A 26153-nucleotide genomic window follows, 5' to 3' on the forward strand; every position below is an offset into this window, starting at 1 on the left:
TTCACGAGCAAGAATTCCACTATAATAGATTGGCTGAGTACCTTCACCCACGGCATTGACACACCAGACAAAGCACTAATTTTTCTATGCAACAACGAATATGCTACCACGGGTAAGGCAGCAGAAATGAGGACGCTAACCCGGGCACTTGCCCGCCTCGCCAAGTCCCGCTCTTCCGACACTAAACTTATGCAATCCCTAGTCGCGCTCGCGTGGTACTCAGAGTTAGTTGTCCAGGAACACAGCACGCTCAAGGCTATGACAAACGTTTGCTCCCGCCTTGAGCAATATGAGGTAAAAATAGAGAAGATTGCCAAAACAGCCACAGAGGCCTGCGAGCAGGCTAAACAGAGTACTGACAACTTATCCAGCCTCGCGCAACGACTAGGAGAGGACGCGGGCGACATTAAAGACACCCACCAGTCTCTCCGCACCATCTCCGACAACCTCCACGGCATGGCCGCCGACGCAGGACGGACCATGAGGGAAGCCGCTGAGTCCTTCGTTGAAACACATAAACTGGAGGCCGTCCCGCAGGTAGGCAGCTACATTCAACCTGCACCACTAACCTATGCCGCAGCTGCCAGTCAAGCCCTCCCGCCTGCGCATACACAGACCCTTGCTAGAGAAAAAACCCGGACCTGTCAAGTCATCATCGACGGAGCCACGTGTAAGCATGCTGATGGTACAGGCCTCAACGAAGACGAACTCCTCGCCAAAGCAAATACGGCCTTCGACCTTATGGGAGTGGCACGGGCAGACGCCCCTTCAGACTTCAAGTTCAAGTCGGTTCACTACATGCGCAACGGAGGAATCACTTACACTTTGGATAGCCCAGAATCAGCTAAGTGGCTACGCAGATCTGATGTGATGAAAAGCTTCTTAGAACATTTTGGTGACCAGGCCTCCCGCGTGAAGATACACTTACACTCAGTCCTCGCTGAATTTGTCCCTGTAGCATGCAACCCAAGTAACAGCAACTACCTCCGGGTTGTCGAGGGCTTCAACAACCTTGACCCGAATTCGATTGAAGAAGCCCGCTGGATCAAACCTCCGGAACGCAGAGCGAAAGGCCAGAAAGTCGCCCACCTCATCCTTCGTTTTAACAGCCCGACTGCTGCTAACCGCTCCATCTGTGACGGCCTCATCATAGCCAGCAAACAGGTCTCAGTTAGAAAGCTGATCCGGGAACCTCGTCGTTGCCTCAAATGCCAGAAAATCGGAGTCCCGCACCTTGCTAGTGACTGCAAGCAGATCCACGATACTTGTGGAAACTGCTCCTCTATCTCCCACAGGACTTCAGTATGCGAGGCAGACCCGACTGACTTCAGATGCAGCAACTGCATCTCAGCAGGACGAGCAAATGCAGACCACGCGGCGTGGGACCGCGACTGCCCCATCTTCCTCGAACACTGCCGTCGCATGGAGGACCGCCAGCCAGAAGCGAAGTATCGTTTCTTCCCCACAGATGATCCATTCTCCTGGGAGACCATAGGCCAGCCAACACTACCCGCAGCACCTGCGGCACCTCCACACTTCCATCCACATGCTCTCGCACCCCCACCTAATGCACCATCCTCACAGAGCTGGGCGAACGAGGTTGACGAACTCTACCCACAACCGAACGTGTTCCCTCGCCCTTCACAGGCACGTCGGGCCCGCGAGGCAAAGCACTCCAGTGTAGCATCGCAGACGCGGCAGCCATTGGACCAGGCTCGCATACACCGCTCGAACTCCCGGTCATCGTCCAGACTCTCATACGCCAGAGCCTCCCCCATCGGTTTCCATGCCTGATACACCAGCACATGACACCTCCACGTTACGCCTGCTGCAGCTGAATCTTAACAAGTCCCTTACAGCACAATCTGCCCTCATCAACTCATTTTCCACCTCTGACTTCGACATCGTCCTCCTCCAGGAACCGTACCTCGACCCTCGCACATCCCTCACACGTGCGACCTCACACTGGATAGTAGTCTACCCGCACACCCACTACTCAGATGCAGGGGGGCGCACACGCTCAGTCATCTTTGTCAGCAAACGAATCGCAGGCGAGTCTTGGTCGTAGATCAAGGTCAATTCCCCAGACATCACAGCCATCACACTTCGCACGCCATCGGGCACGCTTCACATTTTCAATGTCTACAATGACCAGCGACACCAGGACTCCGTCAGCCTTCTGGCGCGCACTACAAGACAGCTCACCGGCCCGAACTCTGTTGCTGCAAACGTTATCTGGGCGGGGGACTTTAATCGCCACCACCCCCTGTGGGATGAGGAACGAAACCACCACCTGTTCACCCCAGAAGCACTGTCCATGGCCCAACCTCTCCTAGACAACATCGCAGCTTTCGACCTTTCCATGCTCCTCCCGCAAGGAATCCCCACACTTGAAGCCACCCTGACAAAGAACTATACACGACCGGACAACATCTTTGCATCCACAGACATCGCGGACCGCCTCCTCACATGCGACACTGCCCCCGCTCTCCGCCCTCCATGCACTGACCATCTCCCTATCTCACTTTCCCTCGATGTCACCCCACACCCAGCACGTGAAACCCCACGCCGAAACTTCCGTGAGGTCGACTGGGAAGACTTCCGCACATGCCTGAAGGGGAACATTGACTCGCGCATGCTAGGCCATGGAGAGCTGACCACGCTGGAACAGTTCAACGTGGTACTCAAGAACCTCTCCGATGCCATCTCCGAGACCATCAAAGCAACCGTCCCGCTGTCCAGACCACCCCCCTTCACCAAACGCTGGTGGTCACAAGACCTCGCGAAGTCTCGACGAGCAGTGCAACGGCTAGCACGAGTGTCGTATAAGCACCGCAACACCCACGACCACCCCTCACATGCTGAATACCGCAAGATACGTAACCGCTACGGGGACGAGATCAAGTCAGCCAAGCAAGACCACTGGGAAGCATGGCTCGAATCTGCAGACCCAGATTCCATCTGGACAATCAACCGTTTTACAGCGGCCGGTCCATCCGATGGCAGCCGTCCCCGAGTACCCTCGTTAAAAGATGGCAATGCACCAGCAGCAGAGGAAAATGAGGCCAAGAGCGGTATACTTTACAGGGCTTTCTTTCCCCCACCAGGCCCTCCCCCTTCACTCCCTGCCACCCACCGATACCCCAAACTGGCCTTCCACTTCTCACCCATCACTGACGAGCAGATCGCAGCAGCAGTAAAGAGACTGAAGGAGCTTAAAGTGCCAGGCCCTGACGAAGCCTCGAACGAGGTATACAAACATTGCATTGACCTTCTTCTTCTACACTTAGGCCGCCTTTTCCGTGCAACCTTCACCCTCAACACCTACCCATCGGAGTGGAAGATATCGAACACAGCAGCACTGCGCAAACCGGGACGTCCAGACTACGCCGTTGCCAAGGCCTATCGGCCCATTGCTCTTCTCAACTGCATCGGTAAGATCCTCTCTGCATGCGTTGCTGATGTCCTTGTCTATGAGTCAGAGACGCATGGCCTCCTCGCACGCAATCACTTCGGAGGCCGGCCAGGTAGATGCTCCACAGACTCCCTTCACCTCCTGGTCAAGACAGTGAAGGACGCATGGCGCCGAGGACAGGTAGTATCTATTCTCTTTCTAGACATCAAGGCCGCCTTTCCGAGCGCGAATCTTGAACGCCTGTTTCACAACATGCGATCCCGTGGCATCCCCAAGGAAATCGTCAACTGGCTCCGACAGCGGCTGACGGGCCGGCACACCAGGATTCTGTTTGATGACTTCAAGTCCGCACTCTTTGAAATCATCAACGGCATTGACCAGGGCTGCCCTCTCTCAGTCATCCTTTATGAATTTTACAACTCTGACCTTTTCGAGATCGCATACAGAATCCCCCACTCATTTGCCCTCGGATACATCGACGACGCTGCCATAATTGCAACTGGTAAGGACTACATTGAGACCCACGAGATTCTCCGCAGGTATATGGACGAGGAAGGTGGCGCCATGACCTGGTCGAACGAACACCAGTCTGAGTTCTCCCTCGACAAATTCGGCCTACTCAACATGTCCGCCATGTCGCCTGACCTCGGCCCATCCCTCCAACTCCAGACAGCGAACATCCAGCCGCTCGAAGCTCACAAGTTCCTAGGAGTCACAATTGACCGCCGTCTCCGTTTCCACCAACAGGTAGCAGGAGCACTTGCGAAAGGATTTGCCTGGGTCCAGCAATTCCGCCGCCTGGCACGGACCTCTGGGGGTATTCCGTTCTCCCACATGCGCCGCCTCTACCTGAGTATCGCAGTCCCCCGGATCCTCTATGCTGCTGATGTCTTCCTCGTCCCCCTCAGGAACGTGCCGGGACGCAAGTCTACATACGGCTCAGTGGGGGCAATCAAAAAACTAGCGCGAGTACAACGACAAGCAACACTCCTCATCATGGGTGCAATGAGGACAACTGCGAGTGACGTCCTTGAAGCACATGCTAACCTTCTCCCATTTGCCCTGCTCATTGATAAGCACTGCCACAGAGCCGCGGTGCACCTCTGCACCCTCCCACCCTCCCACCCCCTGCACGTGCATGTCAAGAAAGCTAGTGCACGCTACATCAAACACCACCGATCCCCTCTGCATGAACTCCTCGAGACATACCAACTCGACCCGGACAAGACCGAGACCATCTCGCCCATCCGTTACTCACCATCCTGGTCCCCCTCCTTCCAAGTGTCAGTTGCAGACAGCAAGGACAGCGCCTTGAAGGAGGAAGCAAGATGGGCAGAAAAACACGGTATCCGAGTCTACTCTGATGGTTCAGACATTGACAGTGGCGTAGGAGCAGCAGCAGTGTTGTACAGGGGCGATCGCGCAAATCCGAAGGTCCTCCGGTTCTACCTCGGAAAGTCTTCCGAGCACACAGTCTACGAAGCAGAAGTTGTAGGTTTCATTCTGGGAGTAAAACTAATCCACAGTGAATTTGTAGTCTATTCTGCATCGTGCGCCGGTGACAATAAGGCCTCCGTACGAGCAACCCGACTCCGCCGTCCTGCCCCGAGCCACTATCTCCTCGACGTGCTACACAGAGACGTTGACCTGCTCATTCGGAAGCACAAGATCGGCAAGAGTGCTCTCACCGTACGTTGGGTTCCGGGCCACAAGGATGTTGAGGGTAATGAACGTGCGGACTTGGAAGCAAAAAAGGCAGCCCGCGGCGATCCCAGTCCTCTCGCAATGCTCCCAAAAAGCCTGCAGAGCCCCCTGCCACTAAGCTCATCGAAACTCAGGCAGAGTCACCTTGAATGCCTCAAGTCGAAAGCAGCCACAGCGTGGAAAGGCTCCGAGCGCGGACACGCCTTCAGTCGCATTGACCCATCCCTTCCATCCCCCAAGTTTGAAAAACTCGTTGCTGACCTCCCACGTCGCCACGCCAGCCTACTAATTCAGCTCAGGACTGGCCACGCCCCCCTCAATGTCCACCTCCACCGCATCAAGTGCTCCCCGACCAAGCTCTGCCCCGCCTGCAACGGCCGCCCAGAATCGGTACAGCACTTCCTGCTGTCATGTCCGTCGTACCGCCGACAACGGGACGTCTTAACGCAGGAGCTCGGCCGCCCAGCGCGCTCCCTGGCGAAACTCCTTACCTCCCCTCGCGCTGTCAAGCCCCTTTTCCGTTACATCCACGCCACGGGTCGCTTCTCGACTGTCTTCAATCACCTGAACACCTTCGACAAGTGCCGTCATGCTAGAGCCTAGCACAACACCCCGTTGGCCAACTCCCCCCTTTATGTTACACCCACGCTACCACTACTTTGCACTCACCCCACTCCTCCCACCCCACCTTACTGTACATAGAGGCGACCAGGCAGCACATCCATGCCCCAGAGATCAGGGGAGTTTTGACGGCCGGTGGAGGACCACCGGACGGATCCCTGACTGCGGCAAGAGGCAAAGACCCGGGGGTAGCTCCTACCACCCACGAGGGCAGCAGGTTTAGATCCTGGTCTCTAGCGTTCACTCGCCGGGGGCACTGGATGTGCATTTTGCGAGCATGCCTTTCCTCATCACCTTTCCTCCACCCCCCATGAATTCCCTCGATACTTACCATCTTACCCACAGGTCCCTTTTCACTTTCCCATTCCACAAGTCCTATGCTTGCATAGGCACAATGTTTCATTTGATCCCAATCTAGTCCCCTACTACAGATAGTTACAGTAGCTATTGTCTACCATAGGGCTCCGCCCTCGAGGACAATAAACGGGAAAAAAAAAAAAAAAAAAAAAAACTTGATAGTCGAGACGCATGATGAGATCTGCTTTGAAAGCCGGGGAGGCTGCAGCATTTCCTTCAATTTGGATCTCGATGTGCTGCATCTCTGGCGATCTTTTATTTTTAATTTCTTTATTTTATTCTTTCTTATTTGATTTCTGCTGCCCCTCCATCACCTAGATTATGGTTAGGGTTTCGAGTACGTGTCTGTGAGCTGCATGCAGTCTCACATTTGACAGTCTTTTCGCAGATCAAAGGCACCCACGGAAGAGTTCCATCGGTACATCAAATTCTCATAAACGATCAGTACTGTACACATTTCAAACGTACTTCAGTGGGATCCCAAGTTTGCCCTCTTCCCATTTCTGTTCACACGAATCGTCAGGCACGCCTTGATCCAGATCACCTCACTCGTTCGCAACCCTAATGATCTTCTTTCCGTTGTTCCTCCCAAGCTGCACGTCCAAAATCGCCTCCCCCGCATTCTCGAGGCCTTTCGTGACGTCCTCGCTGTATTTGATCTCGCCGCTCGCTACTCCCTTCGGTATTTCTTTGTGAAACTGCTCCTCGTACTTGGCGTAGAGGCTGCCGACGATGAACCCTGAAATCTGGAGTTCCTTGCCAACAATGAGCCCCAGGTTCTTGACGTGGTACGGGGTTTGGGTGTTGTAGCCCGAGATGGTGCCGCATTCCTGCCCGGAAAACGACGTGAGTCAATGAGGCCAGAAGTCGAGGGGGAGGTATGGGGGGCGTAAATGTGAAGAACTTACGATGAACCGTGCTAGTCGGTTCGCCGCGGTGATCGCAGCCTCGAAGCTCTCGCCGCCGACGTTGTCCCAGTATCTGCATGCTCAGCGTCAGCGATCAATGGGCCATCGAAACGGTGAATTATGACCCACATGTCGATGGGGCCTTCTTTCTGCAGGACCTTGTTGACGGGCACGGTCTTGTAGTTGAACGCCACATCAGCGCCCAGCTCGCGCAGGTACGCAACCTTCTTGTCCGAGCCAGCGGATGCGATCACCTTCAAGCCATCCGCCTTCGCGAGCTGTATCACGAGGCTGGCAGAAGTGAGCGTCACGCGCGGGGGAGGGACTGAGAACGAGAGTGAACTTACCCGCCCACGGCGCCTGCGACGGCGACGAAGAGATGAGTGCGCGGGGAAGGCGCCGAGAAGGGGGTGGCGTACCTGATCCTGCGGTGACGTAGGCTACCTCACCTTTCTTCGGGTGGGCGTACTCCTTCCATCCCATGTATGCGGTCGCGCCTATAGCATAGCCGCGATGGGTCAGCCTCACGGCGCATCATACGGCGAACGAACTTGAAAACACGAGAAAGATCCAGGAACATACCGGGCATCCCGCAAACCCCGATGTACACGGACCACGGCAGATTTTTGTATTCGTTCTTGAGCACCTGCAGCGTACCGAGTTCCTCCTTCTTGAACACTGAATAGTGCTGGAAAGCTGTGGGTTATATTGTCAGGCGCCAGATGACACAAGAACAAGCAATCCGACTTACGCAGTTTGTGGCTGGAGACATGGTCTCCTTCTTTGAATGCGGGATCCTCAGAGCGCAGGACGACGCCGACGCCATGATTATCGATTCTAAAGAGGCCATCATTCTTCAGCCCACAAAGGCTCCTACGCATGTTCGCTCACGGTTCCCCCAGCTGGAAGGCGACCTGCACCACGCATCGCACGGTATTCGCCAATTGCGAACGGTCAGAAATCAAGAGATTATACCGTATAATTCTGGAAGTACGCACGGAATAGGTCTTGATCTTCGCATCCCGCATCCGTCCCCTCAAGTATGGGTCGCTGGACAAGACGAGCGTCTTGATGAGCACGCCGCCGTCGAGCGGCACGTTCTCAAGGTCGATGGTCTGTGAAGTATCATAGACGGTTGTCTTTCCCGGCTCGGGGTACCCTGGGAGCAAATGCAACGATTACCTGTGCGCCAAAAGCGATCAGAGGGTGTGTACTTTACCGGTGGGGATCTCGGTGAAGAGCAGACGTCCGTTCGTCACTGGAGCCATTGCGAAGTTATCGCTTTGTCAATAGGGTGAAGCGAGTGGTGGGTGTGGAAGAACAAGCTCCTCGCCGGTATTTAAGGCGATCCCGGTGCCCGGGGACCAGCCTGAGATAGGATGACCAAGCGAGGAAGGCTACAGGGGGGAGTTGTCAGCCCAGGGTGGCTACACGTACGTCATTTCGACACAGAGGCTGCTGTGGACGATTACGATGAAAATAGAGACATTTCGGTCGGTGGGTCTAAAGCGTAGGCTTGGACGAAGCTTTTAAGCCCAGCCATAGCACGATGGAAAAGTTGATGTGCATCGATGGATAGTCGAGACGCGCGATGGGGTAATAACGATCTACCTTCAAAGTCTGGGATTTCCGTCATTTTGGATATCGACGTGCAACTGCTCCGGTGAGGACTCCGACTCTTGCGATTTTTGCTTTTATTTTAATTTTATTCTTTCTTATTTATTTGATTTCTACTCCCCCTCCATCACCTAGATTATGGTTAGGGTTTCGATTACGTGCTGCATGCAGTCTCACATTCGCAGGTCCTTTCGCAGATCAAAGGCACTCGACAGGAAAAGACCACCGGTACATCAAATCCTCATAAACGATCAGTACTGTACAAATTCCAAACGTACACATTGAAGTTGGATCCCAAGTTTGCTCTCTTCCCATTTCTGTTCAACCCGAATTGTCAGGCACGCTTTGATCCAGACCGCCTCACTCGTTGGCAACCCTAATGATCTTCTTCCCATTATTCCTCCCAAGCTGCACGTCCAAAATCGCCTCCCCCGCATTCTCGAGGCCCTCCGTGACGTCCTCGCTGTACTTGATCTCGCCGCTGGCCACTTTCTTCGGTATCTCTTTGTAGAACTGCTCCTTGTACTTGGCGTAGAGAGTGCTGAGGACGAACCCCGAGATCTGGAGCTCTTTGCCGACGATGAGCCCCAGGTTCTTGACGTGGTACGGGGTTTGGATGTTGTAGCCCGAGATGGTGCCGCATTCCTGCCCGGAAAACGATGTGAGTCAACGAGGGCGGAGGTCGAGGGGGAGGTATGGGGGGCGTAAATGTGAAGAACTTACGATGAACCGTGCTAGTCGGTTCGCCGCGGTGATCGCAGCCTCGAAGCTCTCGCCGCCAACGTTATCCCAGTATCTGCATGCTCAGCATCAGCGACCAACGGACCATCGAAACGGTGAATTAAGATGCACATGTCGATGGGGCCTTCTTTCTGCAGGACCTTGTTCACCGGTACGGTCTTGTAGTTGAACGCCACATCAGCGCCCAGCTCGCGCAGGTACGCAACCTTCTTGTCCGTGCCAGCGGACGCAATCACCTTCAAGCCATCCGCCTTCGCGAGCTGTAACACGAGGCTGGAAGAAGTGAGCGTCACACGCGGGGGAGGGACTGAGAACGAGAGTGAGCTTACCCGCCCACGGCGCCTGCGACGGCGACGAAGAGATGAGTGCGCGGGGAAGGCGCCAAGAAGGGGGAGGCTTACCTGATCCTGCGGTGACGTAGGCTACCTCACCTTTCTTCGGGTGGGCGTACTCCTTCCATCCCATGTATGCGGTCGCGCCTATAGCAGAGCCACGATGGGTCAGCCTCACGGCGCATCATACGGCGAACGAACTTGAAAACACGAGAAAGATCCAGGAACATACCGGGCATCCCGCAAACCCCGATGTACACGGACCACGGCAGATTTTTGTATTCGTTCTTGAGCACCCGCAGCGTACCGAGTTCCTCCTTCTTGAACACTGAATAGTGCTGGAAAGCTATGGGTTATATTGTCAGGCGCCAGATGACACAAGAACAAGCAATCCGACTTACGCAGTTTGCGGCTGAAGACATGGTCTCCTCGTTTGAATGCGGGATCTTCAGAGCGCAAGATGACGCCGAAGCCAAAATTCTCAATTCTGAAGATCGAACACATCCGTCTTTCTTCAGCCTACATGGACTCCTCAGCAGCACGTCCGCTCACGGTTTTCCCAGCTGGAATGAGGCCTGCACAACACATTGTACCGACATCCGCCAATTTCGATCGGTCAGAAGGCATGAGCACATAGAATTCTGGAAGGACATACGGAATAGGTCTCGATCTTCGCATCCCGCATCCGTCCCCTCAGATACGGATCGCTGGAGAGAACGAGAATCTTGATGAGCACGCCGCCGTCGAGCGGCACGTCCTCAAGGTCGATAGTCTGCGAGGTATCATAGATGGTTGTCTTTCCTGGCTCGGGGTACCCTGGGAGTAAATACAGCGGTTAGGGGTGTGCGAAAAGTGGTCCGAGGCTGCACTTCACCAGTGGGGATCTCGTTGAAGAGCAGACGTCCGTTCGTTACTGGAGCCATCGCGGTGTCACTGCTTTGTCAGTGGGGTAAGGAGTGGGGGTGTGGGAGCAGGAGCTGCTCGTCGCCGGTATGTATTTGAGGCGATCTGGGAGCCCGGGTATCAGATGTGATGATCAAGCGAAGAATGCTAGGGGAGTTGTCTGGCCAGGATGGGAGCGCGTACCTGATTTTAAGACAGCGATATCAGCGAGACGAGAGACGCTTCAAGCGGTTAGATTTGAAGGACAATGGCAACGCCACCAACGCTTGCGACGACGCCTTACTGATGACGATATGAATGATTGAGGCGCTACTGTAATAGCATATACGTAATAACGATCTGTTTTCCGAAACTCTCGGAAGCTGCATTAGCTGAAAACAATTCCATCACGTTGACATTTTCGAGCTGCTTTCGACATCTGGAGCAATGCGCTCTGTTCTCGTTGATGAAATCGACCATCAAATTGAACAGAAAAAATGGTGGGATACAGCGCTGTGGGAGAGAAACGTCAACATGGGCGATGGGTTCTGTAGAGCGGCATGCGACGGGTAGTCAAGGTAGAGGATCCAGAGATCTGGAGGAGATGGTCATAGTACTCCTGCTTATAAAAGGCTTGAATCGAGCTTGACTCACTAGGCTAACCTATAAAGTACAATCGCTCGCTAGCTAGAGGTAAAGATGAGTGGGAACTTTTGATGGTCGTGGACAGAAAAATAAACAGATGAGGGGGTAGAGTTGAAGTTTGAAGGCTGTTCAAAGGTGAGCCGCGCCCCGGGCCCTTACAATAAGCTTGAGTCTAGTAGCACCGACGTATGTGGATAGATGTTGACGGTCTAAACTGAGCTAGAAAGAAGCTCTAATCTCGTAGGTTCTGAACTTTCTGAGTGATGCGAGATATAACCGGACGCAGGCACCGCGGGCCGCAGCGGTGGCTGCTGTTCGTACCGCAACTCCAAACACAGTTCACTCGTTCCGCCTTTCAACAACTGCTACGTGTACAAGATGTATTAATCGAACGCAGCGAATGTGGCGCTTCATGCCTGAGCACCTCGCACGTCCGGCCCTCAGTCCATCCAGGCCGACTCTGTCAGCTTTGCCGCTCAAAATCCATCCTCGAACTTTGGTTTCGATCCCTGACGGTGTGTTAGTCAACCTTCGGTGCATCTGATGCTAAAATTGTAGACGATATGTTTTGTGTGGCTGTCTATGCCAAGAGTACTGTAAGTATATGCTGGTGTATGTGATGAATGATAAAAGTAAAGCAGTCCGATGTGGAGATTTGAATAATTTCGTAAGTCATAGGCAGGCATCATAGTCACGATTTATCCGCAAAAACCGAATTTGAGCGCAGTCGTGCTCCAAATTTATGGAATATGAAACTTTGGAGAGCATCAGAGTCTGTCATCATTGGACCCTAGGAGATAATCGCTCACGGAAGAGGAGCCATGATAGTGCACAGGCCCGCCAGAAGCGCCGTGGCACCGACAGTGCCGAGCCTATGATACATCGCGGAGGCGAATAGGGGGGATACAGCGGCGAACGTGCACCGCACGAAGCTGTTCGCCGCCATGGCGGATGCAGCGATGGGACGATACGCAACGACGAGGTAGGTGAACGTCGACGTGAAGATGAAGTATATCCCGGCGCCAAAAGGAACGGAGGCGATGATTGGTACGATCTAGAAGACGTGCTTGTATGTGGTGAATGCAAGCCAAAAGAGACCTCATCACATGCGTTAGCTAGGCGAAAAGATGCCAAACTCTTCCGTTACCTATCGGTGCCATGATCGCACCCCATTGGCCCATGACCAGGCGGGTTTCTGGCGGAGGAGGCCCGTTGTACTTGATCGTCTGCTTCCGATAGAAACTGAAAGCAGAACATGAGTGCAGCTTGGTTTTGCCATGGGCAGATAACTACCGATTCCACAATGGTTGCGTCGCGAGAGCGGCAAACATTCCTATACCAATTCCAAGGAATGATAGTCCTGTTTCTCCGTAGGTGAAGCCGTGCAAACTTCCGAAGATGATGGGGAAGGCCTGGAAAGAAAGATACAGAATTCCCAGAAGGAGTGCATTCCTGCAAGACGCACGTTAAATAAACGGACTCCGCAGTAGAGCCCAGGACCTACCATGTATCCAGAGCAAGTGCCATTCTGTCGAACAATATGAGCTCTGACAGTTCGTAGTTAACACGTGCGCAGAACAATCAAAAAACCCGAGTATTTACTGAAAGGCGTATAGCAACTGAACAACATTGCGCTGAGAATGCTCCGCTCCCGCCGATCGAGAGGCGCGTAATACTTGTCATCGCCGGTCTCCTTGCGCACGCTGACCTGAGCATGAGAACGGATCACAATTGCTGGAACAAGATCATCTTACCGTCGAGCTTTGGATTGCAAGAGTAGCGGCTCATATGTTTCGGGGACAAGCTAATGTATATCAGTAAAACCACCGAATAAGAAAGGGCTTAACGCATACCAGTAGCAGCAAGATGATCTCCACGAACTGCCACATGAGCAGCACCCTGTATGTCCACCTCCAATCGACATTCTGGGAGATGCTGTAAATCGTGTGCATATCTCAGGACTCGAGAAGTGGGAAGCCTACTTGGTTAATAAAGCTGGTGGAGAGTCAACAACATGTCACCGATCATGAAGGGATGTCGACTCACCCTCCGACTATGGGTCCGATTACAGGGCCAATGAACGGAGCCATAGTATAGACCGCCATAGGACTACAACAATCCTCAGAAGATGAGCTATGAACACCGGTGACACTTACGATGCAACTTGCGCATTGACGAAAAGATCACTCACACTGCCTCCTGCAACGCTCAAAAAGGCAGCACTGCAGAAACCGGTGATAAATCGAAATACGAGGAAGACCTCTTCTCAAACGTGAGCATCTCATGAACATCGAGAGAGCGATCGCTGTCGCCTACCGATATTTGGAGGGAAAGCAGTAGGCCACGTGAAAGCAAAACACAGCAAGTAGGATATTCGATAAATAATGTTCCGTCCATACAACTCGGATAGAGGACCGACCAGGAGGGGACCCATACCTGTATTAACGTTAGTGTGACGCAGAAAATCATCGGACAGCCAATGAACGAACCAAGTCCAAAAACAAAAAGACTGATACTCAATATCGTAACTTCGTGGACTGTATGCAGGTCTTTTGCAAGGCCCGCTTCCGTGAAGGCAGCCTGGTGGAACGAATCTGAGATCTGTGAAGGGCACAATTAATGCTAAAACAAACAGCGCACCACTGACGACGCAAATGTGGCACATAGAGCGCCGGTGCTGATGACTATCACAATGACCCATTTCCGGGCGGTCGAAAGATTCTTGGGATTCTCCGCCGCATCTAAGTTGACCAAGTACTCATCTTCAGAGGAAGGCGGGGTCTTCACGTCCCCTATGGTAGACTGGCCCGGCGGTCGTCCATTCTCCCCATCACACGGTGTCTTCTCTGTGTTCATTATTGCCGTGGATGTTTCGGACTTGTCTTGCAGAGTGCGAGAGGCTGAATTCTCCACATCGAGAACGGCAGTGAATGTCCCAGGATTTTGAGAGGACATATCAGGAAGGGGGATGGTATGACATTCTCTGCGAAAGACGCAGGACAGGTTTTATTATCCTGATGCCCTTGCCAGGACTAGTGCGGGGCATGGTTGTTCCTCTGAGTAAGCACGACAGCGGGCTGACTGTGTAAAATCCAGCGATCGTCGGGCCGTAGGCATGTCAACTTTATTCGGCAGGCGGCGCTCCCATACATGGAAGGTGAGTATGTTGGACTTATCTCAGAGTGATGCGCTGACCACTCGAGCCACGGATCAAATTATAGCCTCGCTACAGGAGTAGTAAGCAACAGAAATTTAGTGATGTGAAGCATCTCGTTCGACCCACTGTCTCAGCGTCCCCCACATACCACCTAGTTCCGGAAGATCCCTCAGGCTCACGGGAGCCTGAATGACAAACAAAATGTTTGGGAGACGTGGAGCCCGATCCCTGTTCGAGCGATGATAAGTTAAGAGAGTGCAATGACGCTGGCATGACAGTGCAGGATAGAGCTGCAAATCGACGGAAGACGTACAAAGAGATCGGCGGTTGAGACTTAGGTCCTGGAACTACGTGGATATCAGTGGAGAGTACGACGTGATTGCCTCCTGTAATACCAGGTTCCGCGACCTCTTCCCATGCTTGAGCTCCTTGCGAGCTTTCCTCGCTCTAGATATTTTGCTCAGCAACATTGCCTCCGCTCCACAGTTCTTCCACCTCCGCCCTATGCTCCTCAGCCAGCTTCACCAGGCCGCTTCTGCACGTGCTTCACTCTTCTTGTGAGGAATTCTCGATTTTCAGCTTGGGGCCAGAGAACCAGTGTCGGCTCTTTCTCACCCGGAGTCAAATCAGGTAACCTTGGAATGGTAGCCATTGCGTAGAGATTCCACTGGCATTGACCACTGGCAGCATCTTGAGCAGTGAGCACCACTACATGGTTTGGAGGTACCCAAACGCGCTACGAATATACTAGGTGAGGGGCTTAACGACTCGACGCAGTATCTTCCAGGTGACAACACGTACAGCAGAAGACACGGCTCGGTAGAATCTTCTGGCAGAGTAAAATCGTAAGTTATACACTGTACCCCCGGTCCTCTTCTACTCTAACTCAGATTGAAGACTGCTTGGGTTCTGACAAGCTTGCTCCTAGAAAACAGATGACAAAGGTACAGACGAGAAAGGAAATTAAGTCAGAGGGATATACATAAGGCGAGGCGAGTTTCTCGATATGGTAAGAATGAAAACTTTGGAGCACAAGGCGCATTCCACCTTTTTTCCTGGGAAAAACCTGGGGAAAACGACAAAGTAAGTCTCCAGGAAATATCCAGGAAAAACTGTGAGAAAACAATAGTGTAAATCCTGGGGAAAAACCGTGACCCAGAAAAAGCAACAGATTTCTCGGAGAAAAAACCTTTGTTTCCAAATCGGGATTTCTGCAACATCAGGAAAAGTCAACTCTTGGCTCCCTTGCCTTGATTAAGGAGGTGCTTCCCTATTTGGCCAATTAAGGTGAATAAGGAATAATAATAATGAGGATCTCCTTAAAATTTCCTTAATCAAGGGAATAATCTGGGTAAGCAAGAGTTGACTTTTGCTGATGAAGAGATATGCAGAAATCCCGATTTGGAAACAAAGGTTTTTTAGGTTTTTTCTCCGAGAAATCTGTTGCTTTTTCTGGGTCACGGTTTTTCCCCAGGATTTACACTATTGTTTTCTCACAGTTTTTCCTGGATATTTCCCGGAGACTTACTTTGTCGTTTTCCCCAGGTTTTTCCCCAGGAAAAAAGGTGGAATGCGCCTTGTGGAGGCTTGTTCGCGATATACGTATTTGCTAAGTCGCCGCTAGTGACGATGCTGCACATTATTTCGGTAAACTGGAGTTAGAGCAGAGGAAGCACTGGAGGGTCTAGCAGAGCGCTGTACTACTATCGTTGACCTGAATATGCCAAATGACCCAGAAGTGCCATATTCTTTTCCATGGCTCAAATCTCACTTGATTCCTTTGAAATTACAGTTGTAGAAGCCTGTGTACCTACTCTTGATGTGTCAATTCTTCGGAAAGCATGTGTGGCCTGCAGGCTGTATCCCAGAAAAATCACGACTGTAGGACTGTAGTTGGCTGGCGCCACACAGCGGCACCTCTCCAGGACGTTCAACATAGCTCAGAAAAATCAAGAAAAATCACCTATCATGTTCTACATACCATAGAAACACTATGTGGGGTGCCGGAGACTATCGTGCTAGGCATCGTGCAGCGGGACCAGAAATGCCAAAATTTGGCATATCCGGACCAACAATAGGCTTCCGTATACGCACGGCAGCCGCTTAATTACATACCTCAAGAAACACAAATCCCCAGCTCGTCACTGATTAGAAAACAGATAGCTATTAAGATATTGCACCTGACAAGAGAGATACAAGGACAAAGATCCACATTCACTCGACAGGTCCATCTGACCTCAACCCGGTGCGTGTGCGTTGCCGATATTTCACGTCCCAGAAAGTCTTAACCTTAGCAAAGGCTTCCTCGCTGATGTCTTTCCAGGGTTTTCCATCAGGGCCCGGTTGGGGAATGGCCGCCTCTACAGCAATGCGGTTGCCGGCCCACCTTCCTCGACCGAGGCTGGCGTCGTACCGCTTCTTTGAATCAGTCCAACATATAAGCAAGATGAGGACGTGACCAAGCCCGAAGCACTTCCTGTCTGCGAGCGCAGCGGGAATGTCATCTAAGCGGACGTATTCTTTCTGGTCGAGGTTGCAGAGTACCCAGTCGCAGGCAGGCTGGTTGGGATGGTCGTTTTCCTGGAGCGCGGATGACTGTCCGAAGCGACTGACGAACTGATCTTCAACCTGGTACAGATCAACATAGTACTTTTGAACGCGGTCATACAGGTCGACCTCCGTCCCTCTGTTAGAGAGCACAGACACAGGAAGTTCACCGGCCGACGAGTCCTTGCCAATCATGATGAGCCGCTCGCCAGCCCATCGCCCCGCGAATGCCTTGACGTGGTTACGGATACGCTCCGGTTCGTCTTTGATCTCAGGTGGACAGAGCATCTGCGGCAGTCCGGGCGCCTGGTAGGTGCCACCCAAGCTGTCCTGGGGTATGACCCAATAAAAATTGTCAACATAGTTACAATGGAGAAGACAGGAACACGCACGACGACAGGATGGTTAAACTGCCTGTTCCGCGGCACTGTCATGAGTGCAGTGAGGGATGCGTCAATACCCGCATGGAAAAGTGTTTCTCTTATTGGGCCACAGCTCGTTGAGTACGTTTCCTCACGGTCGATATTTGCGCTAAAGGTAGAGACTCATATCAAGTTGATACAGTAATAGGAATCTAGCACTCACAGGTAAAAGGATTGTTCAGACATGGCGGTTCGAAGGAAGAGTGTAACAGTTTGTGAATGATGGAGATGCTCTACCTCCGAAGACTTTATACCTCGCGTACACGAGGCAGCTTGGCCAACGAAGGCCTTGTTTTGTGCAGACAATAATACAATGGGACAGCCTTCTCCCGCGGTCCAGGCTGAGCGCACTGTTACTCAGGTTTCACCATTGCCACAAAGAACAGAAGAAGTCACGAGTGGAAGGAGAGGTCCAGGTAAAATGCCGGTCAACTTGGGTCAAGCCCCAACGCGCTTGCGGCCGTCCCTGCTCCCGAAACTCCGCATTCAGAAGCCACCGTCAGCTCCGTCCGAAGCTGTAGCATGTGCAATGCACCTGGCCTAGCAATGGCTAACGGGCGATTGAATCAGATTGGAATATCGCAAATTCCCCACAAGTGCGCATCACGGCATCTGCTTTTGATGGAGACAACAACAAGCCACAAGGCAGAGACAAAATAATGTCGTTGTCAAGGATCCTTCGCGCGTTGAGGCAACGCGGTGAGGAACGTCCCAGGCGATTCAGTTATCGACGTGTACACACGTCAACATTCTCAAGTTCGACCTCCCAAGCAAGCCGTCAAGCCATCCACGACTGAAACCAGTCCTCTCAACTCTCGGAGGTCTCGGAGGTCGCCCCATTGCAGTTTTCTCTCCAGGTACAACAAGGCCACCTAGTCATGCCGACAGAGACCAGAGCTGAGTGCCGAGCCCTCGCGAGCCTAGCGCTGTGTCGACTCGAGTAAACTAGGCCAGTGCTCGCTTTAGAGTCCGAGAACGCACCAACAGAGCAGAGAAGACTGAGAAACAGATGACCACTGCCACGGAAGCTACGATTCAGCAGCACGCGCCGATGGTTTCCCAAGCGGTCTAGATCACGGTGGAAACACTTGGGCGTCAAAGGCGATAGCTTTGGAAGGTAACAGGTGCAAACAACCGCCGTGCGCCGATTTTGAACACACACTGATGGTTTCTCTCCTGGAATAGGCGTTCTTCTGCTGCATGGTTACAGCGTGCTCTTTAAATGCCTTTTCTGTGCTTTGCCGTCCCAATATCGTCGCCCTGACGCACTTCCCGTTCTCCGTTGGTCCCATACAGAGGATGCTGTTATAACCGTAGAGGACTTTGGAATCATCGAGAAGATGCCAGAGGCCGCTACGAATTATAGTAAAGCTAGGGTGATCAGGCTAATCATAGCTGCCACGGAGCCTTTGTGGACATACTACACAGCAATCAAACGCGGATTTGATGACTGTGCCATGAAGCTGCAGACATCTGGTTGGTGTTTCCAATGCACCGGATTCTGTTACCAGCGATGGCAGTCTGTCACTGCAGGTGCGCTACCGCTTGACAGGAAAAGGACGAACATGGATAAACAGGCCTATTCGAATGCTTGGAAGTAGACATGTTACGTCATCAGGTCCTCTACCTTCGGGTCATACCTCGAGGGCCGTCGTCAGGGTGGGTCAGGGCGGTACGTTGACTGCCTGGACCGACATCTAGGGAAGCTTTGCACGACCGCCGCACAAGAGACCATTACCAACCAGTCAGGAGAAGGAATCCCCGATTTAACATTGAAGAACACTGTCCGAGAATTTACCAAGGTTCAGTGCCATGGGAATGCGGGCAGTTCGCCAGTCGGTTGGAGGATTTCATGCAGGATATAGACGCAAGTATCAACGCCTCTTTGTCAAAGGTACGATACGCTGGTATTACTCGAGACACGCCAAGTTATTGACCGTGGACCGGTTGTACTTGAACAGGTGCACTTGATCTGAAGATTGACTTGCTATGGATATGTGACATCTGGAAGCAGTCGGCCATATGCATTGGATCTCTCCCGGACAATGCATCTCATGATAATGATCATTCGAAATTTGGTTTAGGGTATTTGATTGTCTATATCCCAAATTATAAGAGGGTACATTCCACATGCAAGTAGACCAAAGTCCGAGCCGTTCTATGGGTATGACCATGAGGAAAAGACCTTGATGCTGCCAAAAAAAAACGAAAACAACAAACCAAGCCGTGAATCTACAGAACGTCCAACATATGGCAACATGAAATCCGACCAATGCACGGCTCTCTACCTGTACAAGTCATCCCAAGTATCTCGCCGACCCGGACCGGGCCAGCGCTCCATAGGAACCAAGCTCACGCACTGGGGCTTCCAAGAGGACGGGTCGTCTTCATTGGTTGAATTTCCACGAGGCCAATTACCCCACCTTACAACAGGCCACAGGGGCATCGTACAGACGCTCTGACGAGATGAAAAACTATCAGCGTGAACGGCCGGAAGAAAGGTTCTATAGCGGGACTCACATCCCGCGGGCAGACTTCCTCGCACCGCATCCACTCTGTCCAGTCCAGCCAGTCCATAAGTGCGGCAATTCTCGTCTCCCAGTTCTGCAAAAATACTTGCGCCTCCTCGAGTTCCAGTTTATCGTCGGCACCCATGCTTTCCACGAAAAGCGTGCCAAAATCAGTACATAATCGCTCCTGTATGGTCTCGATGCTGATCAGCAGAAGCTCCTCCTGAGATGTCATACGAAGATGTGGATTATAATGGAGGAAACCCGTCGAGCTGTATGTACAGCGCTGAAGTGCTGTCGTGTTGACCCTGTAAGGAAGAGGCCGGTGTGGAAATAGTAGTGACGATGGAGACAACTTCATCTCGAAAAAGAGTGTCCATGCGGATACATTCGGTGCTGAACCTGTGTCCATGTACGGATTCAGTGGACTGTAAGCCAGCCGGCGGACCGTTGCAAGTGCCTGCGTTGTATTTGATGTCTGCCAATGCCCGCCATCCATCTCAGCCGTCGTATTTCCGAGGAACTCGTGCAGCTGGTCAATCCTGTCCGCCCACTCCTCAACGATATCCCGCGCGAGCGCAGCCCAGTCCATTCCCGTGCCGAATGGCCAGCCATTCCTCCACCCTGGGCGCCGCAGCACCTCGTCTAACTCGTGGATTACAGAGTGTGCATCAGCTTCTGACACGTTCGGCCAGATGCGGTGCTGCCGCATGTGCTGTCCCACCCGCGATGGTACCAAGCTGTGCAGGCGCGGATGGTAGAATGTCACGAAGGTCGAATAGTCGAGTGATACGTGCGGCTGCGGGAAGACAGAGCGATGGTTCGCTGCACGGAGCCATTCGTTGGATGCTGAAAGAGATAGGGGAGGTAGCTGTCCCCATGGTCCTCCAGGGCGTCGTCGATCCGAACCTGGTCCACCACGACCTGTTCCGGGTTCGCGGCCGGGTCTGTCAGGGCCAGGGCCAGGAGCAGGAGCAGGAGGGACCCAAGGAGTAGAGGGAGGCGTCCCCGGAGGTGTGATGTTCAGGTGGCTTACAAGTTGTATCGCCGGCGAATTGAAGTCGCACCACAGCACCTCACTGACTTCAGTCAGCAGTGAGGTAGCAGCATTGTCGAAGATGACAAGTCACTCACAAGCCGGCGTTCATCCGCACGATGCCTTCCACGCCACGCGGAATAGCCCACTTGCACAGCTTGTCTGCGCGAGTGTATTCGTCCCACCAGACAATGCTATCCGGCTCTCCGTTCTGGCCTTTACCAGCGATAAGGACTTCCTGGGTGTCGAGCCAACCTGTACCACTCAGCGACGCGCTCATTCCGTCAAAATAGACGATCTTCATGGGACGTATGTTCCTGTACGTGAGCATATACGTCTGTCCGCCACGTCCGGCCATGATTCCGTAGCTCATCTCGGCATCGAACGCGAACCACTCCGGAGATGGTGGAAGATTGGCATCCTTCCTGGCATGGTACAGAAGTGTGAATGGCTCCAGTACTCCAGTAATAATCGTATGGCCATTAGCATGGTACGTGTTAGGCCATTGCGCCAAGAGAGACGCTAGCGAGTTGAAAATAAATGGCGCAGTGGAGTTATCGACGGGTCCTGGGACAGAAAGGGCATGCTGTGTGGTCAGCACACAGACAGGAAGAACCAATGCAATTATGAACGGGATGAGCATCGCAGGATGCTGACGAGCTCGGAGGACGTACTAGAGCTGTCGTCACGGTCCGCAGTTGGTCCGCAGCCTCGGAATGTGATACCGTTGTAGAGTATGGGCGTCAAGGCTATTAGCCTCGGAATATAACATGTGCAAACAAACTTCGCCGTCTAGTCCGTCTTTTCTCTTGTGTTTCTACTTGCTGCAGACGTTCAGTAGTATACAAATCATAACATGCGGCCAGTAAGAGACTTCACGGTGAGCATTTAGCTTCAAATGGTTCGAGATGATTTGAGGCCAAAGTACAATAACTTGTGTCCATACAATGAAAAAAGTCATCTAACCGAAATGCTCGCCTTGAAAAAATGTGATGGTGATATAAGTAGTGGAAGTAGAGAAGACAGAATTGATGACATGTCTAGGTATATCGTTCAGCGAGCTCCTGGTGCAACTCACCATGTTTCATCCAGGCAAAATTCGGCGCTTTCATGGCGTTCCGCTTCAGTGGTATGCGGGTTATGTCCATTCAAGCTCCGTCTGCCGATGAAATCACAATTTTCAACTGTGCTGCATACATGTGCAACACGGGCTCACCATGGATACCGCACTGCTAAATTGTTGTGTCAGATAGTGACTAAATTGCAGCATAAGGAGTACAGCGTCCGATGACCGGCAGCCTCCGCATGCATCTGAAACCGTAAGTCGCTTGAATGCGGACTCGACAGCGCCAGTAGTGACATCGATGCTGAGATGGAACGGATCGTGGGCCTTCACATCGCCAATTTTCTGATCGCGAAGACAGCGGAAGTACGGTGTGCACCAGCACGGCAAGGATTGTCCCTGACCGTTATTGATACTCCTGGTGGTGCACTGTTTCCGAAGTCTGGTGCGCCATTCCACAGATATCCACTGACCATCACTGGTGTACCGATCGACGACTTCGCGGTGCACCCGATGATACTGTATAAGACGGTAGTACTGCCCAGCAGAAATGTCCTCCATCTCCGCATGATAGATCTCCAAGTCGTCATCATCCAGGCGCAGAATACGCTTGGCTCCTTCTTTGGCCAGGGCCGTAAGGCCGAACTGACATGCGATGAGATAAACCTTCATGGGTTCCGCATTTTGAGCGAGTAATCTAGCAGACAATAGCTGCACGGCCTTGTTTATCCGGTATTTCTGCGCAGCAGCAAGTAGCGTCACCAACTCTTGCACGTCCTCCAAATCCGGCTCGAGGAAGTTAGGGTAAAATAGCTGCAACAGAATTGATATCGTCCCGCCCTTCTCCTCCAGCACCGCAACAGGGAGGTCTGCATCAGACCTGTCCGTCGCAGTGTGATGGGCAGATACTGCCTGGAAAATCTTCTGCGTAAGGACAGGAGATGCCATTTCTACAACGATTCGGTGGACATGGAAGTCGACCGGGACATGATCTGAAGAACGAAGAATGAAGTCTGCATTCGAGAAGTCTGCATTCGACATAGTGAAGGGATGCGAGAGGGTATTTGTGCTGGCGTTATCCGGCTCCGCACCATCCGTCGTCGGCACGCTGCTGTTAGCGGAATTGTCGCTGTGACGTCGCGGCTGACAGAGATAATCAGTGTATGTTTTGCCCTTCTTCATGGCTCTGCAATAGAGGAGAAGGCGGTTGTATGCTCCCGCGCTGATATCCTCCATCTCCGGAGAATACCTGGAACAGAGTCCATGCACATAAACCCCCTTGGCCGCTGCCAAAGCAACCTCCTCCGATTCATGTCGATAGGCGATGGCATATACCTGCAGAGGTTTGGCCCCAGCGAATTCCTTTAGTCGCGCCACCAAAAGTTCTGTGGCTTCCTCCATATCGTATTTCGTCGCAGCGACCAATGTATCGCGCACGGCCTCGAGTGACGTGATAATTGGATCTCTCACTGGATAACACAGTCGAAAGAGGTTCTCGAGGGTGGTGCTGTGCTCCGTGAGATGGACGACGGGAAGTCCATCGAATACCTCATCTCCCCTAACTGCGTCGGAGGAGTCGTGCTGCGGCTGGGGCGAACCAAACATATGCTCGAAGACCGACGATGCCTCAGCCAAAATGTTCTTGTGAACTCGGAATGCAATGTCGTCCGCGGAAGCTACGACCAAGTCTGCGGACGGTTTCTGAAACGGATGGTTGCCGTAAGCGAGCATGAGAAAAACTTGACCGTTCGATACGTGGAGATGACCGGGTAGGCCTCGATATATGTGCCAATGTCCGTGGGCAAGCTCGAACTTGAAAGTGCGTCTAATCAGAGTCCGGCGTCGCGTCGAAGCTATGCGGCAAACAACTCAGTGTCATGTGACCTTATTAACCGAATTGGGATGACTTGAAGCCTCAGGGCAGCCCGCAGCCTGAAAGTCACTGTTGTTTCTGCCGCACCATGAAGACTTTGGCTCTTCTCTCTTTTGTGACTCTGTCTGTTGCGTCTGTCTTGTTCAACGGAGATGCACAAGTCCCTCTGGGGGGCCTACCTCTCTCGTATCCAGGTTTCGACCTGGATTTGAACGAGTTGCGCTGGGTGCAGCTAGAAGGACACGAGCCAGTGTTGATAACAGAGCTTGACAAGGTTAATTTGCAGAGTGATTTTGACTTTGACACGTCTAATTTTTTTGTCCAGATCAACTTGAAGGCTCAAGGAGTCCGGTTCTTCGACGTGTACGAGTCCAGCTACGATGACGCGTCGTTCACTAATTCGATGTGACAGCACTGAGACTCCGGACCTTGGATTTTCCGCTCATCTGAGGCTCGCCAATCAGCGTGAGCCCAAACCAAATTGGCTTACTCTTACTTTTTGATGCAGCATTGCAGTTACTTTCTCTGAGCCTCAGTACGCGGAGAAGGTGAACCCCATCTTGAAGACACTTTCCACCAATCATCTTGAGGAAACATTGCGCAAGTTTAGCAGCTTCCGCACGCGTTGTATGTGATATCCTGTTACATTTTTGAGTTTATGCTGATTGAAATATTAGACTACCGTAGTGAGGTACTGTAACAGCCTTCGACAACGTGTTTAGGCTCTAAATGTCCCGCAGACTGGAAGAGAGAGCCAGCAGTGGCTTTTGTCCAAAATATCTGAGGTTTGCTGCATCGTAATTCACTCCTGTCTACTCTATTTATGGGCACTATTTGTTAGATCACGGCGGATTATGCACCTGGCTATCTGCAGGATCTGATTTCTATCAAGGAGTTTACACATAGTTGGATTCAGAAGTCAATCGTTAGTTTTTCGAGATAAAACACATGGTCGGTGTGGAGACTAATGCCACATCAGATTGTGAGGATCAACGGCTCTTCTCCCACCGACGATGGTGTGGTCATCGTTGGCGCTCATTTAGACAGGTAAGAAGAATCTTCGTTAATGTCCATTTTGCTGGATCTGAACCGCGGCCTTCCCAGTACAAATATGTGGCCCTTCCTACCTGCACCAGGTATGCAATTTCCCCGTGTTAGTATGAGCATCATCGTGTCTAACCGTGATGTAGGCGCAGATGACGACGGTTCTGGATCGATGAGCATTCTCGAGGCCTACCGTGGTTTGCTTACGGCTAACTTCACTCCCACGCGCTCTGTCGAGTTCCAGTGGTACTCGGCGGAGGTACTGCATCTCATTCATACCAGTTTTGAGGCGTCTGACGGTGTTTGTGGCAACAGGAAGGAGGACTTCTGGGATCCCAAGCAATTGCTCAAGATTATGAACGGCGATCTGTCAACGTCACTGCAATGAGCCACGTGAGAACATTCAATGAAAGTGATACCTCCGCCTCTTGACATCCGATTGTAGTATGACATGACAGCTTGGGTAAAGCGTGGCACCCGGGAAGAAGTCGGAATTCTGACAGATTTCACTACTCCAGCGTTAGTCTTGTACCATTTTGAGGAGATCCGATCCTGATGACGACTGCACAGATTGACGGAGTTCCAGAAGAAGCTGGTAGACACATACCTTGACATTCCGTATGTCGAGACACAGTGTGGCTACGCATGCAGCGACCAGTAAGAGCTCGTTGATTTCTGGCGACGACGGCGCGATTGACTATTCACAGTGCTTCATTCCTCAAAGCCGGATATCCTGTCGTGTGCAGCTTTGGTGCGTGTTCGATTACTGCTATTTCCCTGGTTCCGATCTAACGGTGTTTCGCAGAGAGCGCGTTTGAGAACAGCAATCAGAACATTCACAGCACCAACGAGTGAGAATCTCCTCTTTCGACGGTGCTGCAAGTACTATGCTGATTTCTGTTTCAGCCGCATAGATATCTCTGACGAGTTCAGCTTCACCCACATGCTAGAGTTCTCCAAGCTTGCAGTGGCGTTTGCGGTTGAGCAGGGTGGGTGGTCGGAGTAGAACCCCTGACGTGTCTCCGTCAATGTCATGCGTTTGGATATGGTGTAGGGTTGGTACTCGAGCACGATTGTTCGATTGTTGCTAGTTCGTCTCACGATCGTTGCGGATCCAGTGATCGCAAGCCTATTCTCTACTTGGAGCGTTCATACTCTTCCTTCTAGTTATAGTTTCGGCAGAGGTCCTCGTACGCTGGTCACCGTACAGTGCTCCTTCGTCTTTGGGATTGGTATTCGTGTGGACATAACTCCCCCTTGCAGTGCTCGTGGTGGTGGA

The 26153-nt window shown here is 52.3% G+C and overlaps 9 protein-coding genes across 9 annotated transcripts; 3 read left to right on the plus strand and 6 right to left on the minus strand.

Annotated features, from left to right (window-relative positions):
- Positions 1-126: 126 nt before the first annotated feature.
- Positions 127-1794, plus strand: SCP_1602130 (hypothetical protein; the record flags this gene model as incomplete). The annotated part of the gene is made up of 1 exon (XM_027764663.1): positions 127-1794. The coding sequence occupies one exon, from the start codon at positions 127-129 to the stop codon at positions 1792-1794; it is 1668 nt and encodes a 555-aa protein (XP_027620464.1).
- Positions 1795-2317: 523 nt separating this feature from the next.
- On the plus strand, positions 2318-5722 carry SCP_1602140 (RNA-directed DNA polymerase from mobile element jockey; the record flags this gene model as incomplete). Its single annotated transcript, XM_027764664.1, has 1 exon — positions 2318-5722. The coding sequence occupies one exon, from the start codon at positions 2318-2320 to the stop codon at positions 5720-5722; it is 3405 nt and encodes a 1134-aa protein (XP_027620465.1).
- Positions 5723-6642: 920 nt separating this feature from the next.
- On the minus strand, positions 6643-8273 carry SCP_1602150 (Zinc-type alcohol dehydrogenase-like protein; the record flags this gene model as incomplete). Its single annotated transcript, XM_027764665.1, has 10 exons — positions 6643-6927; positions 7006-7078; positions 7135-7296; positions 7353-7365; positions 7425-7502; positions 7588-7701; positions 7757-7842; positions 7897-7919; positions 8004-8164; positions 8225-8273. The coding sequence occupies 10 exons, from the start codon at positions 8271-8273 to the stop codon at positions 6643-6645; spliced, it is 1044 nt and encodes a 347-aa protein (XP_027620466.1).
- Positions 8274-8982: 709 nt separating this feature from the next.
- Positions 8983-10618, minus strand: SCP_1602160 (Zinc-type alcohol dehydrogenase-like protein; the record flags this gene model as incomplete). Its single annotated transcript, XM_027764666.1, has 10 exons — positions 8983-9267; positions 9346-9418; positions 9475-9636; positions 9693-9705; positions 9765-9842; positions 9928-10041; positions 10097-10182; positions 10248-10270; positions 10351-10511; positions 10570-10618. 10 exons carry the CDS (start codon positions 10616-10618, stop codon positions 8983-8985), a joined length of 1044 nt encoding a protein of 347 aa, XP_027620467.1.
- A 1658-nt stretch (positions 10619-12276) lies between these two features.
- On the minus strand, positions 12277-14177 carry SCP_1602170 (Efflux pump atB; the record flags this gene model as incomplete). Its single annotated transcript, XM_027764667.1, has 13 exons — positions 12277-12320; positions 12370-12464; positions 12516-12674; positions 12727-12769; positions 12825-12925; positions 12977-13026; positions 13076-13147; positions 13205-13217; positions 13269-13331; positions 13379-13484; positions 13539-13658; positions 13712-13802; positions 13863-14177. 13 exons carry the CDS (start codon positions 14175-14177, stop codon positions 12277-12279), a joined length of 1272 nt encoding a protein of 423 aa, XP_027620468.1.
- Positions 14178-16593: 2416 nt separating this feature from the next.
- Positions 16594-17534, minus strand: SCP_1602180 (hypothetical protein; the record flags this gene model as incomplete). The annotated part of the gene is made up of 3 exons (XM_027764668.1): positions 16594-17256; positions 17319-17457; positions 17512-17534. 3 exons carry the CDS (start codon positions 17532-17534, stop codon positions 16594-16596), a joined length of 825 nt encoding a protein of 274 aa, XP_027620469.1.
- Positions 17535-19632: 2098 nt separating this feature from the next.
- SCP_1602190 (predicted protein) lies at positions 19633-21537 on the minus strand (the record flags this gene model as incomplete). The annotated part of the gene is made up of 3 exons (XM_027764669.1): positions 19633-19806; positions 19869-20937; positions 20993-21537. 3 exons carry the CDS (start codon positions 21535-21537, stop codon positions 19633-19635), a joined length of 1788 nt encoding a protein of 595 aa, XP_027620470.1.
- Positions 21538-22032: 495 nt separating this feature from the next.
- SCP_1602200 (hypothetical protein) lies at positions 22033-23688 on the minus strand (the record flags this gene model as incomplete). The annotated part of the gene is made up of 2 exons (XM_027764670.1): positions 22033-22053; positions 22111-23688. 2 exons carry the CDS (start codon positions 23686-23688, stop codon positions 22033-22035), a joined length of 1599 nt encoding a protein of 532 aa, XP_027620471.1.
- Positions 23689-23918: 230 nt separating this feature from the next.
- Positions 23919-25880, plus strand: SCP_1602210 (Leucine aminopeptidase 1; the record flags this gene model as incomplete). Its single annotated transcript, XM_027764671.1, has 16 exons — positions 23919-24104; positions 24156-24193; positions 24243-24295; positions 24347-24457; positions 24508-24521; positions 24571-24615; positions 24672-24755; positions 24810-24877; positions 24935-24966; positions 25021-25133; positions 25190-25267; positions 25320-25393; positions 25445-25531; positions 25582-25625; positions 25680-25725; positions 25781-25880. The coding sequence occupies 16 exons, from the start codon at positions 23919-23921 to the stop codon at positions 25878-25880; spliced, it is 1173 nt and encodes a 390-aa protein (XP_027620472.1).
- Positions 25881-26153: the final 273 nt, after the last annotated feature.

The sequence above is a fragment of the Sparassis crispa genome (assembly GCF_003851025.1).
Source record: "Sparassis crispa DNA, contig_000015F, whole genome shotgun sequence".
Taxonomy (NCBI): domain Eukaryota; kingdom Fungi; phylum Basidiomycota; class Agaricomycetes; order Polyporales; family Sparassidaceae; genus Sparassis; species Sparassis crispa.